This window comes from Equus quagga, chromosome 4, assembly GCF_021613505.1.
Source record: "Equus quagga isolate Etosha38 chromosome 4, UCLA_HA_Equagga_1.0, whole genome shotgun sequence".
NCBI lineage: Eukaryota > Metazoa > Chordata > Mammalia > Perissodactyla > Equidae > Equus > Equus quagga.
The window spans coordinates 36,793,256-36,811,346 of NC_060270.1; the positions used below are offsets into that span (position 1 = coordinate 36,793,256).

At 36.4% G+C, this 18,091-nt stretch overlaps 1 protein-coding gene across 2 annotated transcripts in view; it reads right to left on the bottom strand.

The window, feature by feature from the left end:
• VPS8 (VPS8 subunit of CORVET complex) overlaps positions 1 to 18,091 on the bottom strand; it is a 233,285-nt gene that overhangs the window by 58,533 nt on the left and 156,661 nt on the right. For both annotated transcript variants that reach the window (XM_046658305.1, XM_046658304.1), the window contains 5 exons: positions 17,971 to 18,060; positions 14,958 to 15,000; positions 11,278 to 11,381; positions 5,921 to 6,002; positions 5,486 to 5,568 (listed from right to left, as the gene is read on the bottom strand). In XM_046658305.1, coding sequence (XP_046514261.1) covers positions 5,486 to 5,568; positions 5,921 to 6,002; positions 11,278 to 11,381; positions 14,958 to 15,000; positions 17,971 to 18,060 — 402 coding nt within the window. The remainder of the gene's footprint in view (positions 1 to 5,485; positions 5,569 to 5,920; positions 6,003 to 11,277; positions 11,382 to 14,957; positions 15,001 to 17,970; positions 18,061 to 18,091) is intronic.

An 18,091-nucleotide genomic window follows, 5' to 3' on the forward strand; every position in this document is an offset into this window, starting at 1 on the left:
AGACTCCCATAAATACAGTCAACTGAGCAAAGGCAATCCAATGGAGAAAGGGATAGTCTTTTCAACAAATGGTGCTGGAAAAACTGGACATCCACATGTAGAAAAACGACTGTAGATACTGACATCCTTCACAAAAACTAACTCAAAATGGATCATACACCTAAATGTAAAATGTGAAACTATAAAACTTCTAGAAGATAATATGAGAAAAAAATCTAGGTGACCTTAGGTTTGACAATGAGTTTTTAGATACACCAAAAGCACAATTCATGAAAGAAAAAACTGAAAAGTTGGACTTCATTAAAATTTTAAAAACTTCTGCCTTGTGAAAGTCAGTGTTGAGAGAATGAAAAGACAAGCCACAGACTTGGAAAAAAATATTTGCAAAATACTTATCTGAGAAAAAACTTGTAGAAAAAATATACTAAGAACTCAAAATTCAACAATAAATGAAAAAAAAAACTAAATCCAACTGAAAAGCGGGCAAGAAAATCTGAACAGACACTTTAGCAAAGAAGATACACAGATGGCAAAGGAGCACATGAAAAGATGCTCAATGCCATTACTCATTAGGGAACTGCAAATTAAAACGAGACCACTACAACCTGTTAGAATGGCTAAAATCCAAAACACTGGATTTATTGAGACTTGTTTTATAGCCCAGAAAACAGTCTGTCTCAGTAAATGTTCCATGAACACTTGAGAAGAATGTGTACTCAGCTACTGTAATTGATATATAAATGTCAACTAGGTCAAAGTGGCCAAGAGCATTTAGCAGAAATCTGCTGTTCTCATTTTTGTTCCTCTGTGTCTTTTTTCACTGACTACTTTTAAGCTTTTCTGTTAATCATTTATTTTGAGCAATTATGATGTGCCTTGTAGTTTTCTTCATGTTTTTTGAGCTTGGTATTATTGATCTGTGTGTTAACAGTTCTCAATAAATCTGGAAATTTTTCAGCCAATATTTGTTCAAATATTTTTTTCTGCTCTGACTCCCTGTTTTCAGGATTCCAAGTACACAAATTTTGGGCTGCCTGAAGCCATCCCGTAGCTCACTGATACTCTGGTTCATTTTCTTCTGATTCACTTTTCTCTCAGTTTTTTATTTTGGATAGTCTGTATTGCTATGTCTTCAAATTCACTAATCTTTTCTTCTGTTTTGGTGTCCTTGTCTGCTAATTCTAATATCCGTGCCATATTTGGGTTTCATTTACCAACTTCTTTGCATACCTTACGAGTTTTCACTCAATGCCATACACTGTACATTTCACACTGTTGAGATCTGGATATTTTGTATTCCTAAAAGTATTTTTAAGTTTTGTTCTGAGATGCATTTAAATTGCATGGAAATAGTTTGATCTTTTCAGGTCTTGCTTTTCAGGTCTGTAAGGCAATGACTGGAGCTATGTTTAGTCTACGGCTAACTGTTTCCCATGATTGAGTGCTTCTGAGTACTCTACCCAATGCTCTGTGAATTGTGAAGTTTTCTAGTCCTACTGGTGGGAAAGACACTATTTTTGGCCCTGTGTGAGTGTGTTATTCCTCTAATGCTTTCAGGTGAGTCTTTCCCTGGCCTAATTTCCTCGATCATGCACTTATACTTGAGGGAGCCTTTGGCATATCTCCAGAGTTCTCTCTCCTGGTACTTGCCCTGAAAACTCTGGGCACCTGGGTCTCTCTTAACTCTCAGCTCCATATCCCCAAATGAGTGAGTATGCTGGAAACTGCTTGGGATCCCTTTTCCTGCACTATTGTCTGGAAACTCTCTCAGGACATTAAGGTGGGGCAAACAACAGACTCACATTGTTTATTTCCCGTCTCTTGGGAATCACTGTCCTTTACTGCCTGCTATCCAGTTTTTTGAAAACTATTATTTTATATATTTTATATATATTTGTATATATTTTATATATTATATATACATAAAACTTATTTTATATATGTTGGTTATTTCAAGTGGGAGGGTTAACCCAGTCTCTGTTATTCCATCTTGGCCAGAAGTGGAATTTCTCCATACTTGACTTTTATTCACTCTAGAAATACTTATTATTCAGTAATATTTATTACAGTCATGTGCTGAATAATGATATTTCAGTCAATGACAAACAGCATATATGACGCTGGTCTCATAAGATTGGTACCATACAATATGCCACAACTAGAAGGACCTGCAACTAAGATATACAACTATGTACCAGGGGGGATTTGGGGAGATAAAGCAGGAAAAAAAAAAAAAGATTGGTACCATATAGCCTAGGTGTGTAGTAGGCTATATCATCTAGGTTTGTGTAAGATGTTCTATGATGTTCGCACAACGATGAAATCACCTAACAACGCACTTCTCAGTATGTATCACCATCGTTAAGTGACAGATGACTGTATATGCCAGGTGCCTCTGGGCTAGGTGATGGTGACAGAGTTCTGGAGAGAGTCTTATCTCTCAACATTCTTATATTCTAATGGGAAATAAAAATAGGTAAATAGACCTGATTCTCAGGTGTTTCCTGGAACTTGGGTTCCTACCTGGCTTTTTCTTGTGTTCCCCTATATCTAAACAGTCAAGTGGATTCTATCAACTAAGTAATTTCCAAATTCATCTTCTCTGTAACCCAATTAACAAACTCGAGTACCTATTACATTCTAAGGATCTCTATGCCTCTGTCTTGATCTCTTCTAATTTATTCTGTATAATACAGGATGAGTGATCTTTCTAAAGAGAAACCTCATTCAATCACTCCTCTGCTTAAAATCTTTTGATGAGAATTTACTAATTTTAAAATAAAATCCAAAGACCTTACCACGGTTTATAAAGCAATTCAGGACAGTCTCCGCCTGTCTGTCAAATTTCAGCTGTGCCTCACCTTTTCTTGTCCTATGTTCCAAGCATACTTAAACACTTGCAACTCCCCAAATGTACCATGTTTTACCTCACATTATTTGTATATATAGTTCACTCTGCTTTAAATAGTCCTATCTGCTGTTTTTCCCTGATTCCTTTAGGCTCTTTGCAATTCAGTTCAGATATCTCCTTCTCTAGGAAATCTTTCCAAATTCCCCAGTCTGTTTCAAAAATATATTTTATTGGTACTCTTTTGACTATACATATTCAGAAACCCAACTCATTCTAACTTATTCAAAAAAGATAATTATTGTAAAGGTGCTGCGGTGCTTCAAGGATCCAAGCACAGGATTGCAGGTAAGCCTTAAGAGCTACAATGAGGGACTCAAATGCCATCAGGATTTTCTCTCTATGTTGCCTCTTCTCCCACTGTCTTGAATCCTCTCCTTGTATCTTCCCTCTCCTCCATACATCTTGTCTATTCTCCTCTTCGTGTGTCTGCCTCATTCTCCTCTTTTGAGATTAGCTTTTTTTACTCTTTCAGTCCATATGATGGAATAGTCACTGTCAGCTCCTGAACTTTGTGCCTTATGTAATCCAGAGACCTGAAGAGAGACTTGAATTCATCTTTCTCAAGCGCAGTTCTAACACTTCCTCAAAAGGACTCTGGTCCTGCTTAGGCCAGGCACCCACCTGGAGTCAATCAGGTGGAGCTAGGAGGCAGGGCCCCTTTCACATGGCTGCTCCTGTAGCAATCACATGGATTAAGAGGGTAGGGTTGTAGAAGCGGCAAGTACCTACATAGGGTTCAGAGCAGATAATCCTAAAGGTTGCCACTATTACTTACTTAGAGCCCTATAAATAGTTATATCAGAGCATTTTCTGCCTCTCTTATAAGAGCTCTTTTGGGGCAAGAACTGTGCCTTTCATCTACATAGGTAATTAATAAACTAATTAATAAAGTCCTCGAAAAACCAGAGCCTGAAACAAATGAAAAGGATCGTATGATAAAACGAGAAAGAGCGTAAATTAGGAGGTAAGAGACTTCGGTGGTAGTCCGGGTTCTGCCACTAATGGCAGGCCAGGTACTTAACTTTTCTATACTTCAGTTTCCTTCCTCCTTCATCAACAGAAACTGCTACAGTAGCCCTACCCACAACAAGAGACTGTTGTGAGCTTAATGAGATAATATCTCTGAAAGCACCTTGAAAAAATAAAAATCTCTATACAAATACAAAGTAGAATTATTATTATAGTAATCATAAATGTGCAAACAAGGAGTTTAAGAAACAGCACACCTTCCTGATTAGTGGGAGTTAACAACCACTGAAGGTAGAAAATGATAAGAATACAATTACAGTGAATGCCAGCATCACTCAAAATAAAGTGAAGATTTTCAAATATAAAAAGCCTTTAAAGACATAAATCTTGAAACACGAAATTTTTAAAAAATCATATGCTTTTCCCAAGGGAAAAACAGATTTTTATTTATTATAATTTATGTATCTTCATGTGTAGTTAAAGCTCAACACAAAGCAAAATGCATACACTGAGAGAGAAGACACTTTTGGCTTTAAGATTTCATTTTTTCTAATTTACTTGGTAAATTAAAGTATTTCTGCCTTATGGAGATATTACTTTATATATGATTAAAAATCTTAAGACTGACGTATTTTAAAATGGACATAAGAGAAGTAGTCTTTATCAAAGAATTATTCAATACATGATAAAGATCAATGAGATAATATGTGTGAAGATACATTCTAAATGGTAACGTACTATGTGAAGGGAGACTACTGGATGCGGCAATCTTTATCAGCAAAGGCCCAGATGTTTAATATCAGATGGGAAGAGAGTTTGGAGAGTCTTAAAGGAGAGCTGACAGGGATATTCTTGATTGGATAAAAACCATTTGAAAATTATAAAGACCAATAGCATCATATTACTGTTTGATTTGTGTGTGTGTGTGTCTCTATACTGCATAAAGCGAAAGAAGATAAAATGGATTCTAAGGATAATTCCTGCTGTTTCCCCAAGAATGTTCACAGATTTTTCTAAAACTATGTCTTAGTGTAATTTCAGTGTTCTCCTTTTGATGAAGTTGGAAAAATTCAGCCATTTTTGCTGAAGAAAACAGGCTAGAATGATGTTTCCTACAAAGGCTTTGGACAGAAAGCTGGCCAGAATCTAGAGTAGAGGATGAGTCTTGGACATAGAGTAAGTTTTAGGATGAGTTAGAAAAACTAAGTAACGACCTAGGATTAAGAAATGCCTATATTAACTTAATTTTTAGGTTATCTTTTTTTGATCTAGAAAAGTATAATCAGCTGGAAATAATGGCAATTCTCTCCTAGTTAGCACACCAATAGGAAGCTTGTATATCTACATCCCAAGGTTAACAGTGAACATCTGAAGCCTGCACACACTAACTGAAGGTCCCAAGTGTGTGCCAGGCAAGCCCACACCCCTGGAGTGCTAGGAAAGATTCAAGGATGAGAATCACAGGTTAGATATTCAGTTAATGCCAAATATTAGCTGTGTGATTCTTGAGACTCATTTAAACATTAGTCCAATTTGCTGTTATGTACACATAACTAAAATATTAGTTGAAATTGATCAATTGTATTTTTCCCCCTTTTAACTTACCTGTAAGATTCTTTGCAAGATTGATGGAAGGGCAATAAATGCTGCCATGCTGTTTAGGACTTGCATGGTCAAAGATTTCAGAGCTGTTATAATAAAACGTTAATATTAAGGTTAGTTGAAAATAAGAGTTTTTGGCTTTTCCTATCTGTCAGTGGAAAATAGTGGACTTATATAGCTTCCCAGAAACTTAGCTAACCAAGGCCAGTTTGATATTTTTAAAGTTAACTCTTGGTAAGTTGCAAAGCTACTATTATTCAAGACAAATGATATATTGGTGCCACAGAAAGAACTGAATCCGAAAGAGGAGATCAACACTACAATATGATTTCATTAAGGAAAATAATAAGAATACGGTACTGGGGAAAGGTATCATAAATGATAATTTTTGTCAGATAAAAATCGGGTGACGGTATAGGTGGACTTTGATGAACTTACCTTCAGCATGTAGATGAGGAGCTGCTGAACTAGACAACTTCTGAGGGGCCATCATTGCCTCTAATAATGGAAACCAGAGTGCCTATAATATCAGAGGAAACCAAAGAAAAACCAAAGTGCTCGGTTATTTTTAAGAATAACTAACATCAGCATAGTGTTTTACAAGTTGAAATGTACTTCTCATATACATTTGTTGGTAAAAATTTAAAAAGAAAAGATGGAACACTTGACTGGTAAGATAAAAGACAATAAAAAGCAGGGACCATAGCAAGAACAGACACCTTTACCATGCACCTTGGGAAAATAAGGAAGATGAAGTTAAGTAAATCTAGACCTTGGAACTGCAGCCTTCTGTGTCTCAAGAAAGAGTAGGTTCAAAGGAGCTTCCTGCTGGGTTCTTACATTCTCTGGTATAAATGCATCACTGTCAAAGTCTAAACAACCCGATGTACTGCAGAAGAGAACAGAGTACCCACCGACATTTACCCCCCCAACTCTCTTCAGCTATGTCAAGCAAGATAAAGGTTATCCAATGTTTTTTCCTATATCAAGCATTATTTTGTATTTCCTTAGTCATCACAGACCAAGAAGTGAAAGTTAACATACTTTCAATTAATATTTCCAACTACATCCTGAGATAAATTAACAGATCTATCATTTATTTATTCCTCTTATGTTGGGCTCTGTATTCAACGCTTTACACACATTTTCTCATTTTAATCTCATAATAACTTTATACAGTAAGCATTATCTTCACTTGAGATAAGAAACGGAAGTTTAGGGAAGTTAAGTAATTTTGCCAAAGATCACAGTGTCAGCAAACTGGCAGTCTGACTCTAAATTCTGTGCTCTTCCTAAACCTTAGGAAAAATACTTATCATCAAAAAACAAACTAATACATTTTAAAATTTCAAACATGTTTTCTTGTTGGATAATGATTTACAAGGGCCTTAACCCATTATCTTGGGAGGAACCTACTCCTGCAAACATCCAGGAGCCATGAAGAAAAGCAAGCATTGACAGAGCAAAGAAAGAGTGGTTATTTACAGAAGAGGGCATGTCGTGTACCCTTCCATCTGACACTGTAGAACTCAGCTGGCAATGGAGATACGGGAATCCCTTAAGGCAAAGGGGACAGGCTAAGGGTCCAGTGACTTTCCCATTGGGTGACTTCTCATTGAAGAGCTCTACTAGGAAGCCCTTATCTGTCCCCACTTGAGTTTTCCTAAGGCCAGAATTTTACATTGCTGACTTTTTATGTATTTCTTCAAATTCTTGAGATACTATGTTACATCCAGGAAATGCTTTATTTTATTGAAATTTTAACTTACTTTATCCAGTACTCATGAACTTTTAATCTTGTATTTTATTCTTAGATAGCTTTACTTAGCTTACCTTTTAGTTGCCTATTTTAACTTATTTTTACAATCACATCATTTATTTCTGTGCATTTTATGGTCTTTTAATTTAATGATACATGGCATATTTAATTATTATCTTTTGGTTTTTATATTTATTATGCTTAGAAATTTGATTTTTTGTTTTTTGAGGAAGATTAGCACTGAGCCAACATCTGCTGCCAATCCTCCTCTTTTTGCTTAGGAAGATTGGCTCTAAGCTAACATCTGTGCCCATCTTCCTCTACTTTATATGTGGGACACCTGCCACAGCCTGGCTTGGTAAGCGGTGTGTAAGTCTGCACCCGGGATCTGAACCAGAGAACCCCGGGCTGCTGAAGCAGAATGTGCGAACTTAACTGCTGTGCCACCGGGCTGGCCCCTAGAAATTTGGTTTTTAAATTTTCTTATTTAATCTGGACAATTTAGAAGAATTACCTTCTTAAAGTTTACTTTATTCATGATTTATAGATGGCAGACTAGGGGAAACATGGCTGTAGAGGTAACAGCCTAAGGATGTGTTCATACCTTAAATAGAAGGTATTCTTCAATTAAACGTCTACATTAACCCTAACTATATGGCGAACACTTCTTAAATATTTTCTCTCTCTTGCACTTTAATATTGGTTCTTAAAATTTTAACTTGGATAACTCTAAAAACTCATAGGCTAAAATAACCGTCCATGACAATGACAATCCTAACCCCTGAGAGCAACACAATTAAACCTGAATTACTTTCTCATGTTATGCAATAAATAGCTTTCTTTTCAGGAAATTATATGCATAACAAGGCCATATTATTCGTTGTATGTAATCACAGGACCCTGGGGTAGCAGCATAAATAGACAGATAAAAAAAGGCAGGACAGGTCCCGATTCTACTTGGGAAAGGACTGACAACCCAACTTCCTGTGGTCTAACTTTAAGGAAATACTACATATTATTAAATCTTCTGATGAAACTTTTGAAAAGAAATATTAGAGACAGTTCATTTTCAAGCTTTTGGATACTTCAAATTTTCTAGTTAGTTTAGGGTCTGTGACAATAGCTCTTGTTCTCACTCTCTATAAAACAAAACAAAAACAAAGAGAAAAAAGGCAATCAACCACCTCCCAAACTTACTGTGTGGTATTATATAAAATCAGTCTAGCATTTTCACAAAAATAGTATTTACATAAAAACCATCATTCAAATTTTTTTTGTTGTTATGAAACTTGTTCAGAAAGGAAGCAGAACTAGTTAGTTGTTGGGGGAGGTGTAGAGTGGCAGGAGGGGTGTGTGTGTGTGTGTTTATGTCTAAGAGAGGGAGACAGACTTCTCTTATATGCAACCAGTAAATGGTGTAATAATCTTAGAGAAGTGAAAATTTCAAAGGATAGAAAGAAGTCTAACATCTAATATCTTTATTAAGACAATTTCCAACTCAGACATATTTTTTTTTGACCAAAAAAAGATAGAATAAATTTTCCTTTGTCACATCGAAGAAAGCCTTGTCCCTATCTCTGATTAAGAGATACTGAGTTCAAATATAATCAGAATAATCCCTGGAGTTCTGGAGGCATGGATTTTATATCTAATTCTACTACTAATATATGTGAATCTAGACCTATTTCGGCTTATGTGAACCTAAATGGCTCTATTTATAAATCACAACTGTCATTTTTTCCTTAAATTTTCCATGAGAAAAAGGAAGAGTATCAAATAGATATTAGAGAAGAGATGGAAGGTAGAAAAATAAAAAAAGGCTTGGTATTAAATATGTATAAACATAGTTTTAACAATTCTACCCTTTTGTGTTTTTCTACCAAAATATAACCATGTCCAAATATAGCCAGCTAACCAAAAGACAAATGAAAATAAAAACTGAGGAATGGCAAAGTCATGGCAAAAAGACTGGTGTAAAGCCCACAACCACCTAAATAGAGATTAAACAACTATGGGAATTATGGATACAGAAAGGAATGTGTTATTAACCTTAATGAGGTAGAATAACATAAGTAATTAAAATTAAGAGGAATGGAGAAGAGAGATTGGAGCAAGTAGAAGTTCATGCAAGTTTCCTTATTGGCTTGGCATCATAGATATTATAAAATTGAAATGTAATTATAAACATAATTCCAATCTATTACAGTTATTCAGATTTTTTTTTAACTTCAGTGAGATTTATTAAGCGAGATAGTATGGTGAAGAAATATTTATTTGTAACTCAGAAATTCCTCAGTTTTAACATAACCTTCCTAAACGAGATTTGTAGGCACACTAGCCCGTGTGCCCTTTAAGACCATGTGTCCTTACAGCCCCTTGTCTGGGCTGCGTGCCAGCACTCATGATGATAACACTCCTGGGCTTGGCCAACCCAGCTGTTTCTCGTGGGATAGTTAGCACAAAGACCACTGCGGTCTGAAGGAACACAGAGGCCCCCTGTGGGGAGCTCTGGTCCTTGGAATGCAGGTCATACAAGGACAATGCCTCTCGGCTAGCACACAGCCTTTGTTCCTCTGCCTACTTAGGCAAGCTTCCCTCAGGGGAAGGTAGTGGGTGCACACTTCCATCCAGCTGGCCGCCACTGGACATTCCCTGTATGTAACTCCTAATAAACCCATATGTCTTGCCTGCCATCTCCAGGTCTTTTCTTCAGTCTCTGCAACCTCTCTTGCACTCCTTACCCAACTGGGCATGCAGCCAAACAAGATTAAATACTATATTTATTTTTAAAAGCAGGCATTATTTGAACCAATTTTTCTAAAATTATGCCAACCTAGGCAGATAAAAAATATCTAAAATGATATTCACAAAATGATAATGATGGTTATTTCTGTATGACAGGATGGATACAGGGTAATTTTTTTTAAAACATCCTTCTGTGTAACTTTCTGTATTGCAGGATTTTTAAAAATGACAGGATGTATCATTTTACACAAAAAAGTTTTTTAATAAAGAAAAAAATCACATCTATTAGGTAAATGTGTCTGTTACATATGATTTATATTCTAAAGGGTCTTCAAAATTTATGACCTTAAAAAATCCTTGACAAAAACATAAAGGAGAAATTTACCCATCTCATAAGAACAGAAAACACACCAAGTTTATTATTTTCACTGTAACATGTATGGCTAAAACTATACATAAAAAATTTACCCTGCTTCTCATTTCAGAAACCCAGGCACTGGAAGAAGGCCAGAGCCTGGAGGGGCAGGCACAGAGGAGTTATGGCCATATAATGCTGCTACTACAGAATTTAGTCAAGTCACATCTCGCCCCCTTAGTTTCTGCTTCACTGCTGTAACTCCTACCTGCACCAGGCACTCAACTATACTGCCTTCAGTTTTGTGTTCTCCCTTTTTGCAGTCTGGAATCTGTTACAGCAGTGGTTCCAACGTTGGCTGCACAGCAAAAGCATGTGGGAAGCTTTAAAACATACTGACGACTGGGTCCCAGCCCCAGAGACTTTAATTTAATTGATTTGGGGTGCAGTCTGAATGCTGGGATTTTTCAAAGCTCTCCAGGTGACTCTAATATGCAGCCAAGGTTGAGAACTACTATATCACAGCCTTCTTTGACCTTTTTCCAGCTTTCTCTGTATCCCTTGAGGGTTTTCCTCAGGTTCTTAAAGCTCACTTTCATCCACAGGGAACGGAAGAGATGATAAATGATGACACATCCACAGTACCACTAGACGGAATACACAAAATCTCAGTCCAAAGAGAACGAGGACATCTAGTTATTCACACACCTAACTTTTGCAGCACAGCCAAATCTAGGAATATAAAGCCTTTTGTGAGAACAAAGAAGACAGCACTCCTATAATAACTTTAGGAGTCTTAGACTCCTGGGAGCACTAAACAGTGATTAAAATCCAGTTGAATTAAACTCAGGTAGCTGAGAGGGCAGTGGAAATAGAATTAATTCCTAGTTTCAGACCAGAACAGACTTTTAAGTACCTATGTAGTCATTCTCCTACCTCTCGCTGCTGCTGGTTCAAATTATGTGAATTTCTCTGGCAAAGGGCAATTGTCTCTACCATGGTATCTTCAACATCCTTCAACGAGGAATCCTCTTTAGTATCTAGATTCAGAAAAAATTGTTCACATCACTTAAGGATACATTACTGATAATCCCAGAGTTTCTATAAAAAATTAAACTATTTTTTCCTTGCATAGCTTTAGTTTTCTATTATAGAATCATCTATAAGACCTGATACAGAGGTTTAGCAGTTAAAAAACAGATAACTCTGTGCAATGGGGGTTTTCCATATAAATGTTTGACATTCACAGGACATTCAAAGCACATCATACTTAGCATTTTAATATTCTTTAGCTATGGAAAATTCTCAATCATCTGTTTGGGGATTAGTTAGTAGAGAGATTATCTTTCACGTTTCTTGCTCTACCATTTCTTCCTCCACCTATTTCTTAAATGTAAGTAATTCCTCCAAGATACTATCTTAGGCCTTTTCCTCTTCCTTTTTCAATAATTTCAGCCACTCTTATGGTTTCAACTCTCATGACATTGCTTTACTTTCAAGTACACACCTCTGGCCCTCAGGCCTTTCATAATCTGCAGGTTGAATTTTCGACAGACTCTAGGAATCTCTCTCTGCATGGATGTCCTGCAAGAACCTTGAACCTTATATGTGAAAAAACCTACTCATCTTTCTCGCTTCACATCTGTTCCTTCCCCTAAATTTCCAAACTAAGTTAAGGGAACCATCGTCTTTACGTCAACCAGTTTGTGAATCTTCACTATCTTTGATGCTTCCCTCTCCTTCACCCACATATTCAAATAAACTGCCAATTTTGTTGATTCTACTTCCTTACTCTCATAAGCCCACTACTTTTATGCTGGTGGAGCTCTTCATTACTTCATTTGCACTGCAACAGCCTCTTAATTAAACTTCTGACTTCCAAATCTTGCCTTTCTCATTCCCTTTTATACTGTCACTAGAGTTTTCTCAAGTACGAGTCCAAACACATCTGTCCCATCCACAAAACCATCAAAGACTTCTAATTTTTAAAAACAGAATGTAAGGGAGCTGGCCCCATGGCCGAGTGGTTGAGTTTGCGTGCTCCGCTGCAGGCGGCCCAGTGTTTCGTTGGTTCGAATCCTGGGCGCGGACATGACACTGCTCATCAAACCACGCTGAGGCAGCGTCCCAGATGCCACAACTAGAAGGACCCACAATGAAGAATATACAACTATGTACCGGGGGGCTTTGGGGAGAAAAAGGAAAAAGATAAAATAAAAAATTCTTTAAAAAAAGAACAGAATGTAAGTAAACATGGTAAACACTCTGGCTCATCTTCTCACCCTGTGCTCTTGCATCACTGGATTATTTCTCACTCCTTCAGGTTACTAGCCAGGAACTTTCATGTTCATGTTTTCAGCCTAGAGGCCTTTCTTGCTTTTGCCTATCAAACTCCTATTCGTCATTCCAGTCCTACTTCAAAGGTCACCTCTTCCACAAAAGTATCTGATTCATCAGTTACAAACAGTTCCCCACTTTTCCACATCCTTTGCCACTCTCACTGTATCTCTTTTATAATACTTGATTCTACCAGCATTAGATATTTTTATTTACATGTCTGTCTCCTTCACAAGACTGTAGTTCTTTGGGTAAGGACTGTGTTTTAGCCATCTATGTATATTATAACCCAAAGGAACTAGCACATTATCTTGCAATTAGCAAATCTTCCAAAATTCTTAAGCATACTGAAAAAAACTGAAGCTGAAAATAAATGGTAGATGTAAGACTATTACTGAGAAATTTATCTTCATTGGAATTCAACGTACTGGCTTCCCTAGACATACCACTTGCAAATCATTGTTGTGGTTTAGGGGAAACATTCTTCTTATTTTTCCCTCAATCTTTCATGTCTGCAAAAATTATTCTTATAACAAAAAGAAAAATACCATAAATGCAACAAATCTAACAAAGTTAAATTGACTGAACCCATAGCAACAGTACAAAAATAATAGCTAAATGTTTAGTTGAGCTAAATATGGAAAAGTCAATCACGTGTTTACTGAAGTTCCAAAAAGATTCAGTATAATACCTATCACCTAGGTCCTAACCATCAAAAAATACAGATAAGCAAGTAATCTACACAAAATCAGGGTAAAAGTGTTTAGGGAAATGTGTGGGCCAAGCGGTTCAAGAAATGTGCTGGTGTGTTAAAGAGGTAGGACAATCTAACAATCACCTTTCAAGTGATTCTTTGAACTTTGGGAGGGCTATTTTGAAAATAGTCAAGTAATACAAAAATAATCCAAAACAAAAGAGGGCAAAGGACTTGAATAGACATTTCTCCAAAGAAGACATAAAAATGACCAATAAGAACATGAAAAGGATGCTCAACATCACTAATCATTAGGTAAAGGCAAATCAAAAGCACAATGAGACATGACTTCACACCCATTAGGATGGCTATTAACAAGAAAAGAGAAAATAAGTGTGGTAAGGATGTGGAGAAACTGGAACCCTTGTGCCTTGCTGGTGGGAATGTAAAATGATATGGTCACTATGGAAAACAATATGGTGGCTTCCCAAAGAATTAAAAACAGAATTACCATTTAATCCAGCAATTTCACTTCTGGGTATATACCCAGAAAAAATAAAAGCAGGGTCTTGAAAAGATACTTGTACATTCATGTTCAGAGCAGTATTATTCACAAGACTCAAAAGGTGGAAGCAACCCAAGTGCCCACTGGCAGATGAATGGACAAACAAAATGCAGTATATAAGTAAAAGGGAATATTATTCAGCCTTAAAAAGGAATGAAATTCTGACACATGCTAGAACGTGGATAAATCTTGAAAACATTATGCTAAGGCAATAAGCCAGACACAAAAGGACAAATACCATGATTCCGCATATATGAGGTACTTAGAGTAGGGAGTCAAATTCATAGAGTCACAAAGTAGAATGGTGGGTGTCAGGAGCTGAGGAAGGAGGAGGGAATGAGGAGAGATTGTCTAATGGCTGCACAGTTTCAGTTTGGGAAGTTGAAAATGTTCCGTAGACGGTGGTGGTAATTGCACAACAATGTGAATGTACTTAATGTCACTGAACTGTACACTTAAAATGGTAAATTTTGTGTTACGTATACTTTTCCACAATTGAAAACAATAAATATATATTAAGTGTTAAGGAAAATAATGAGAATTATATATCTACCCATGACAAAGCCATTCAAGATTCTTAACTGTCAAGTTTTACCACTTTGTGCTAAAATTATATAAATTCAGTACAGAAACACTGGCTATTTACTGATTAGAAGCTCTGACTTGCTGTTGCTCAGCACATTATAGTAACTTTTATGACATTAGTTATGCATCTCATTTATATATAACCCAAAAACAGTACAGAAATATAACCAAAAGAATAATCAATAGCAGCAAAAAGTGCCTAATTTTATACTGACCTCCACTGACAATTTGCATCACAAAGCCACAATGGCTTATACAATTTCCTACTAAGAGCCCTTGAAAATGAGCTAAAATTAAGATCAATGTTAAAGTGGATAAACAGTAATTATGCAGATGAATCTAATTATTACTCAATAAATGCAGTTTATTAGACAACAACTTTTACAACATGGGATCCCTTGGAGAAAAAATTGTAAATTATACCCAAGATCTTACTTTCTTCTTGATGTGTTATCTCTTGAAGTTTGCTCTGTAGTCTCTAGGAGGTAAAAAAGAATGCAGGGGTAAAAGGAACACTTTGTATTTCTAATCCACCACATATTTGAATTAACATATGTTAAAGAAAAATCCTCAAGAAACAACAAGGTTATTAAGAATGGTTTCTTACTATCATTCAGAAGAGCATTCTTGTGTACACAGAAAGCAGAGCTAGCAGTATCGGAAGGGACCCAAAATATCACGTATCACTTATTCGGCCCACTTCTGCTTCTGTTGCACTACCACACAGTCATCACTGACATTCTTTAAGCACAGTAATGAGGACTAGGATTTATCTATGCTTTGGATAAGGGAATAAAATTCATAGTGGGTTATGAGAAAAAGAGGTGGGTGGGAATAAAAAAGGACATGTAAATCTATCCCTATAGGACAGCCTTGAGTGTGACATCTCACAAATATGCAGTGGTAGTGTCCACTATTGTACTACATTCTAGACCCTTAGATACCCTTAACTGATATTCCAAAGGTGTCTTAATATACATTGAAACTGACCATAACACATCCCTTTTACGCAAAATTTGCTCTTTTTCTTTAGGTCCCATATAGGTCAATGTTAACCTAAAAATCATAGAATCACCATACCTCTCATTTATTCCACACCATATAGAAATGATCAATAGTTCTCAAATCCACCTCTTCTTCTCACTCCACCGCCACTGCCACACCAAGCTTAAGCCCTCACTGATTCATAGCTGTACTACTCAACAGCCTCACAGATGCTCTGTTTTGAGTTTTTACCTCGCACTTCTCTGCACACCCTCCCCCCCAGATCTTCCTACAGTGATCAGAGCAGTCTTTATGAAACAACAACATTATGCCAGTTCCTTGCTTAAAAACCTTTAGCTGATCCTGTGTGACAACAGAATCAGTCCTAATTCTTTAGCATGTTCTACAAAATCTTTCCAAATCTGGACTTAGCCTTTGTTTCTAACCTGACCTGTGTATTGATAGTTGAGCTCTAGTAAAGCTGCTGGCTGCTCTCCTAGCAGTTCATATTTCTTTGTATTCCCATGTCTTTGCAAATGATGGCCTTATTCCCTGTGAGGATTTCTTGCTTCACTTCCCTCCATCCATGCCAGGAATACTTTTACTTAGCCTTTAAAACCAGGTTCATGCTATCAACAAATAAATTACAAGGAAAAAAATGGATGTAGGGGTAACTTACAGATTAAAAGAGGTTAAGAGCCTACACAAAGCCTTTGTAGCATATTCTTCCTGGCCTGCTTTACATTTATATGGCTATAAAAAACCTAGAAGCTAATATGGAGTAGTTTTTGACATAAAAAGGACATCCCTAATCTATTCCTAGCTAGATGATAATATTTAAAAAACAGATATAACACTTCGCAGCCATTAGGATGGCTACTATCAAGAAAACAGAAAATAAGAAGTGTGGGTGAGGATGTGGAGAAACTGAAGCCCCTGTGCACTGCTGGTGGGAATGCAAAATGGCGCAGCCACCATAGAAAACAGTATGGCAATCCCTCAAAAATTAACAGAATTACCATTTAATCCAGCAATTCTCTTTCTAGATATATACCCAGAAGAAATTAAAGCAGGGTCTCGAAAAGATATTTGTACATCCATGTTCATAGCAGCATTATTCACAATAGTTAAAAGGTGGGAGTAACCCAAGTGTCCATCAATGGATGAATAAATAAAATGCAATATAATACATAAAATGGAACATTATTCAGCTTTAAAAAGGAATAAAATTCTGACACGTGTTAAACATGGATAAATCTTGAAGATATTATACTAAGTGTAATAAGCTAGACACACACAAAAAAACACTGTATGACTCCATGAATATGAGGTACATAGAGTAAACAAAGTCAAAGAATCAGAAAGTAGAATGGTGGTTGCCAGGAGCAGGGAGGTAGGAATGGGGAGTAACCGTCTAATGGGTATAGAGTTACAGTTTGGGAAGTTGAAAAAGTTCTGGAGATGGATGATGGTGATAATTGCACAACAATGTGAATATGCTTAATGCCACTGAAATGGTAAATTTTATGATATGCATATTTTATAACAACTAAAAAAACGGAAAAAAATTCTTTGAAAAATTGATAGAACACCAACTGTTGCTGAGAATGTGGAGCAACTTTCATACACTATTGGTGGGATGTAAAGTGGTATAACCACTTTGGAAGGAGATCTGATAACCTTTTATAAAACTAAACCTATACCTATCCTGTGACCCAGCAATTCCACTCCTTGGTATTGACTCCAGGGAAATAAAAACATTTGTGTACAGGAGTGATCACAGTAGCTTTATTCATAATAGCCAAAGACTAGAAATAGCCCAGACATCAATCAACATGAGAATGGATAACCTGTGCTATATTCATACAATTAAGTGACTCAGCAATAAAAGGAACAAACTAGTGATACATGAAATAACATAGATAAATCTCAAAAACATTATGCTGAAGGAAAGAAGAATTACACAAGAGTACCTACTGTACAATTCCATTAACATGAATGAACAGAACAAGCAAAACTAATCCACGATGAAAAAAATCAGAAGAGTGGTTACCTCTGGGGGGATGGGATTGAGAACAGACTATGAAGAAGTATAAGAGAACTTTCTGGGGTGAAGGTAATGTTCTCTGTCTTGTTAGGAACTAGGGCTATACATACAGGTGTATGCACTTGTCAAAACTCATTAAATGGTACACAAGACTTGTGAACTTTGTTGTATGTGCATTTTACCTTAAAAAAACCCAGAAAGAAATATTGAACTCTAGTCAATGACATGCATGATAAAAATATTGAGGTAAAATGCACTATTGTCTGCAACTTACTTTGAAACATAAGAAATTAAGATGGATTGATGAAAACTTACACACTGTTATATGTCAATTATATCTCAACTAAAAAAGATGGACTGATGAATTGATAGAGGGATACACAGAAACATGACAAAGCAAACAGAGTAAAATGTTACCTTTAGCATTATTAAGAAGGCACCATGAATATCTCCTTTCTTTTCTAATAGATAAGCAGTGACTTCATGAAGTTGATACTTCTGGGTAATCTAGGAAAGAAGAAAAGATAGAGATTTTTGT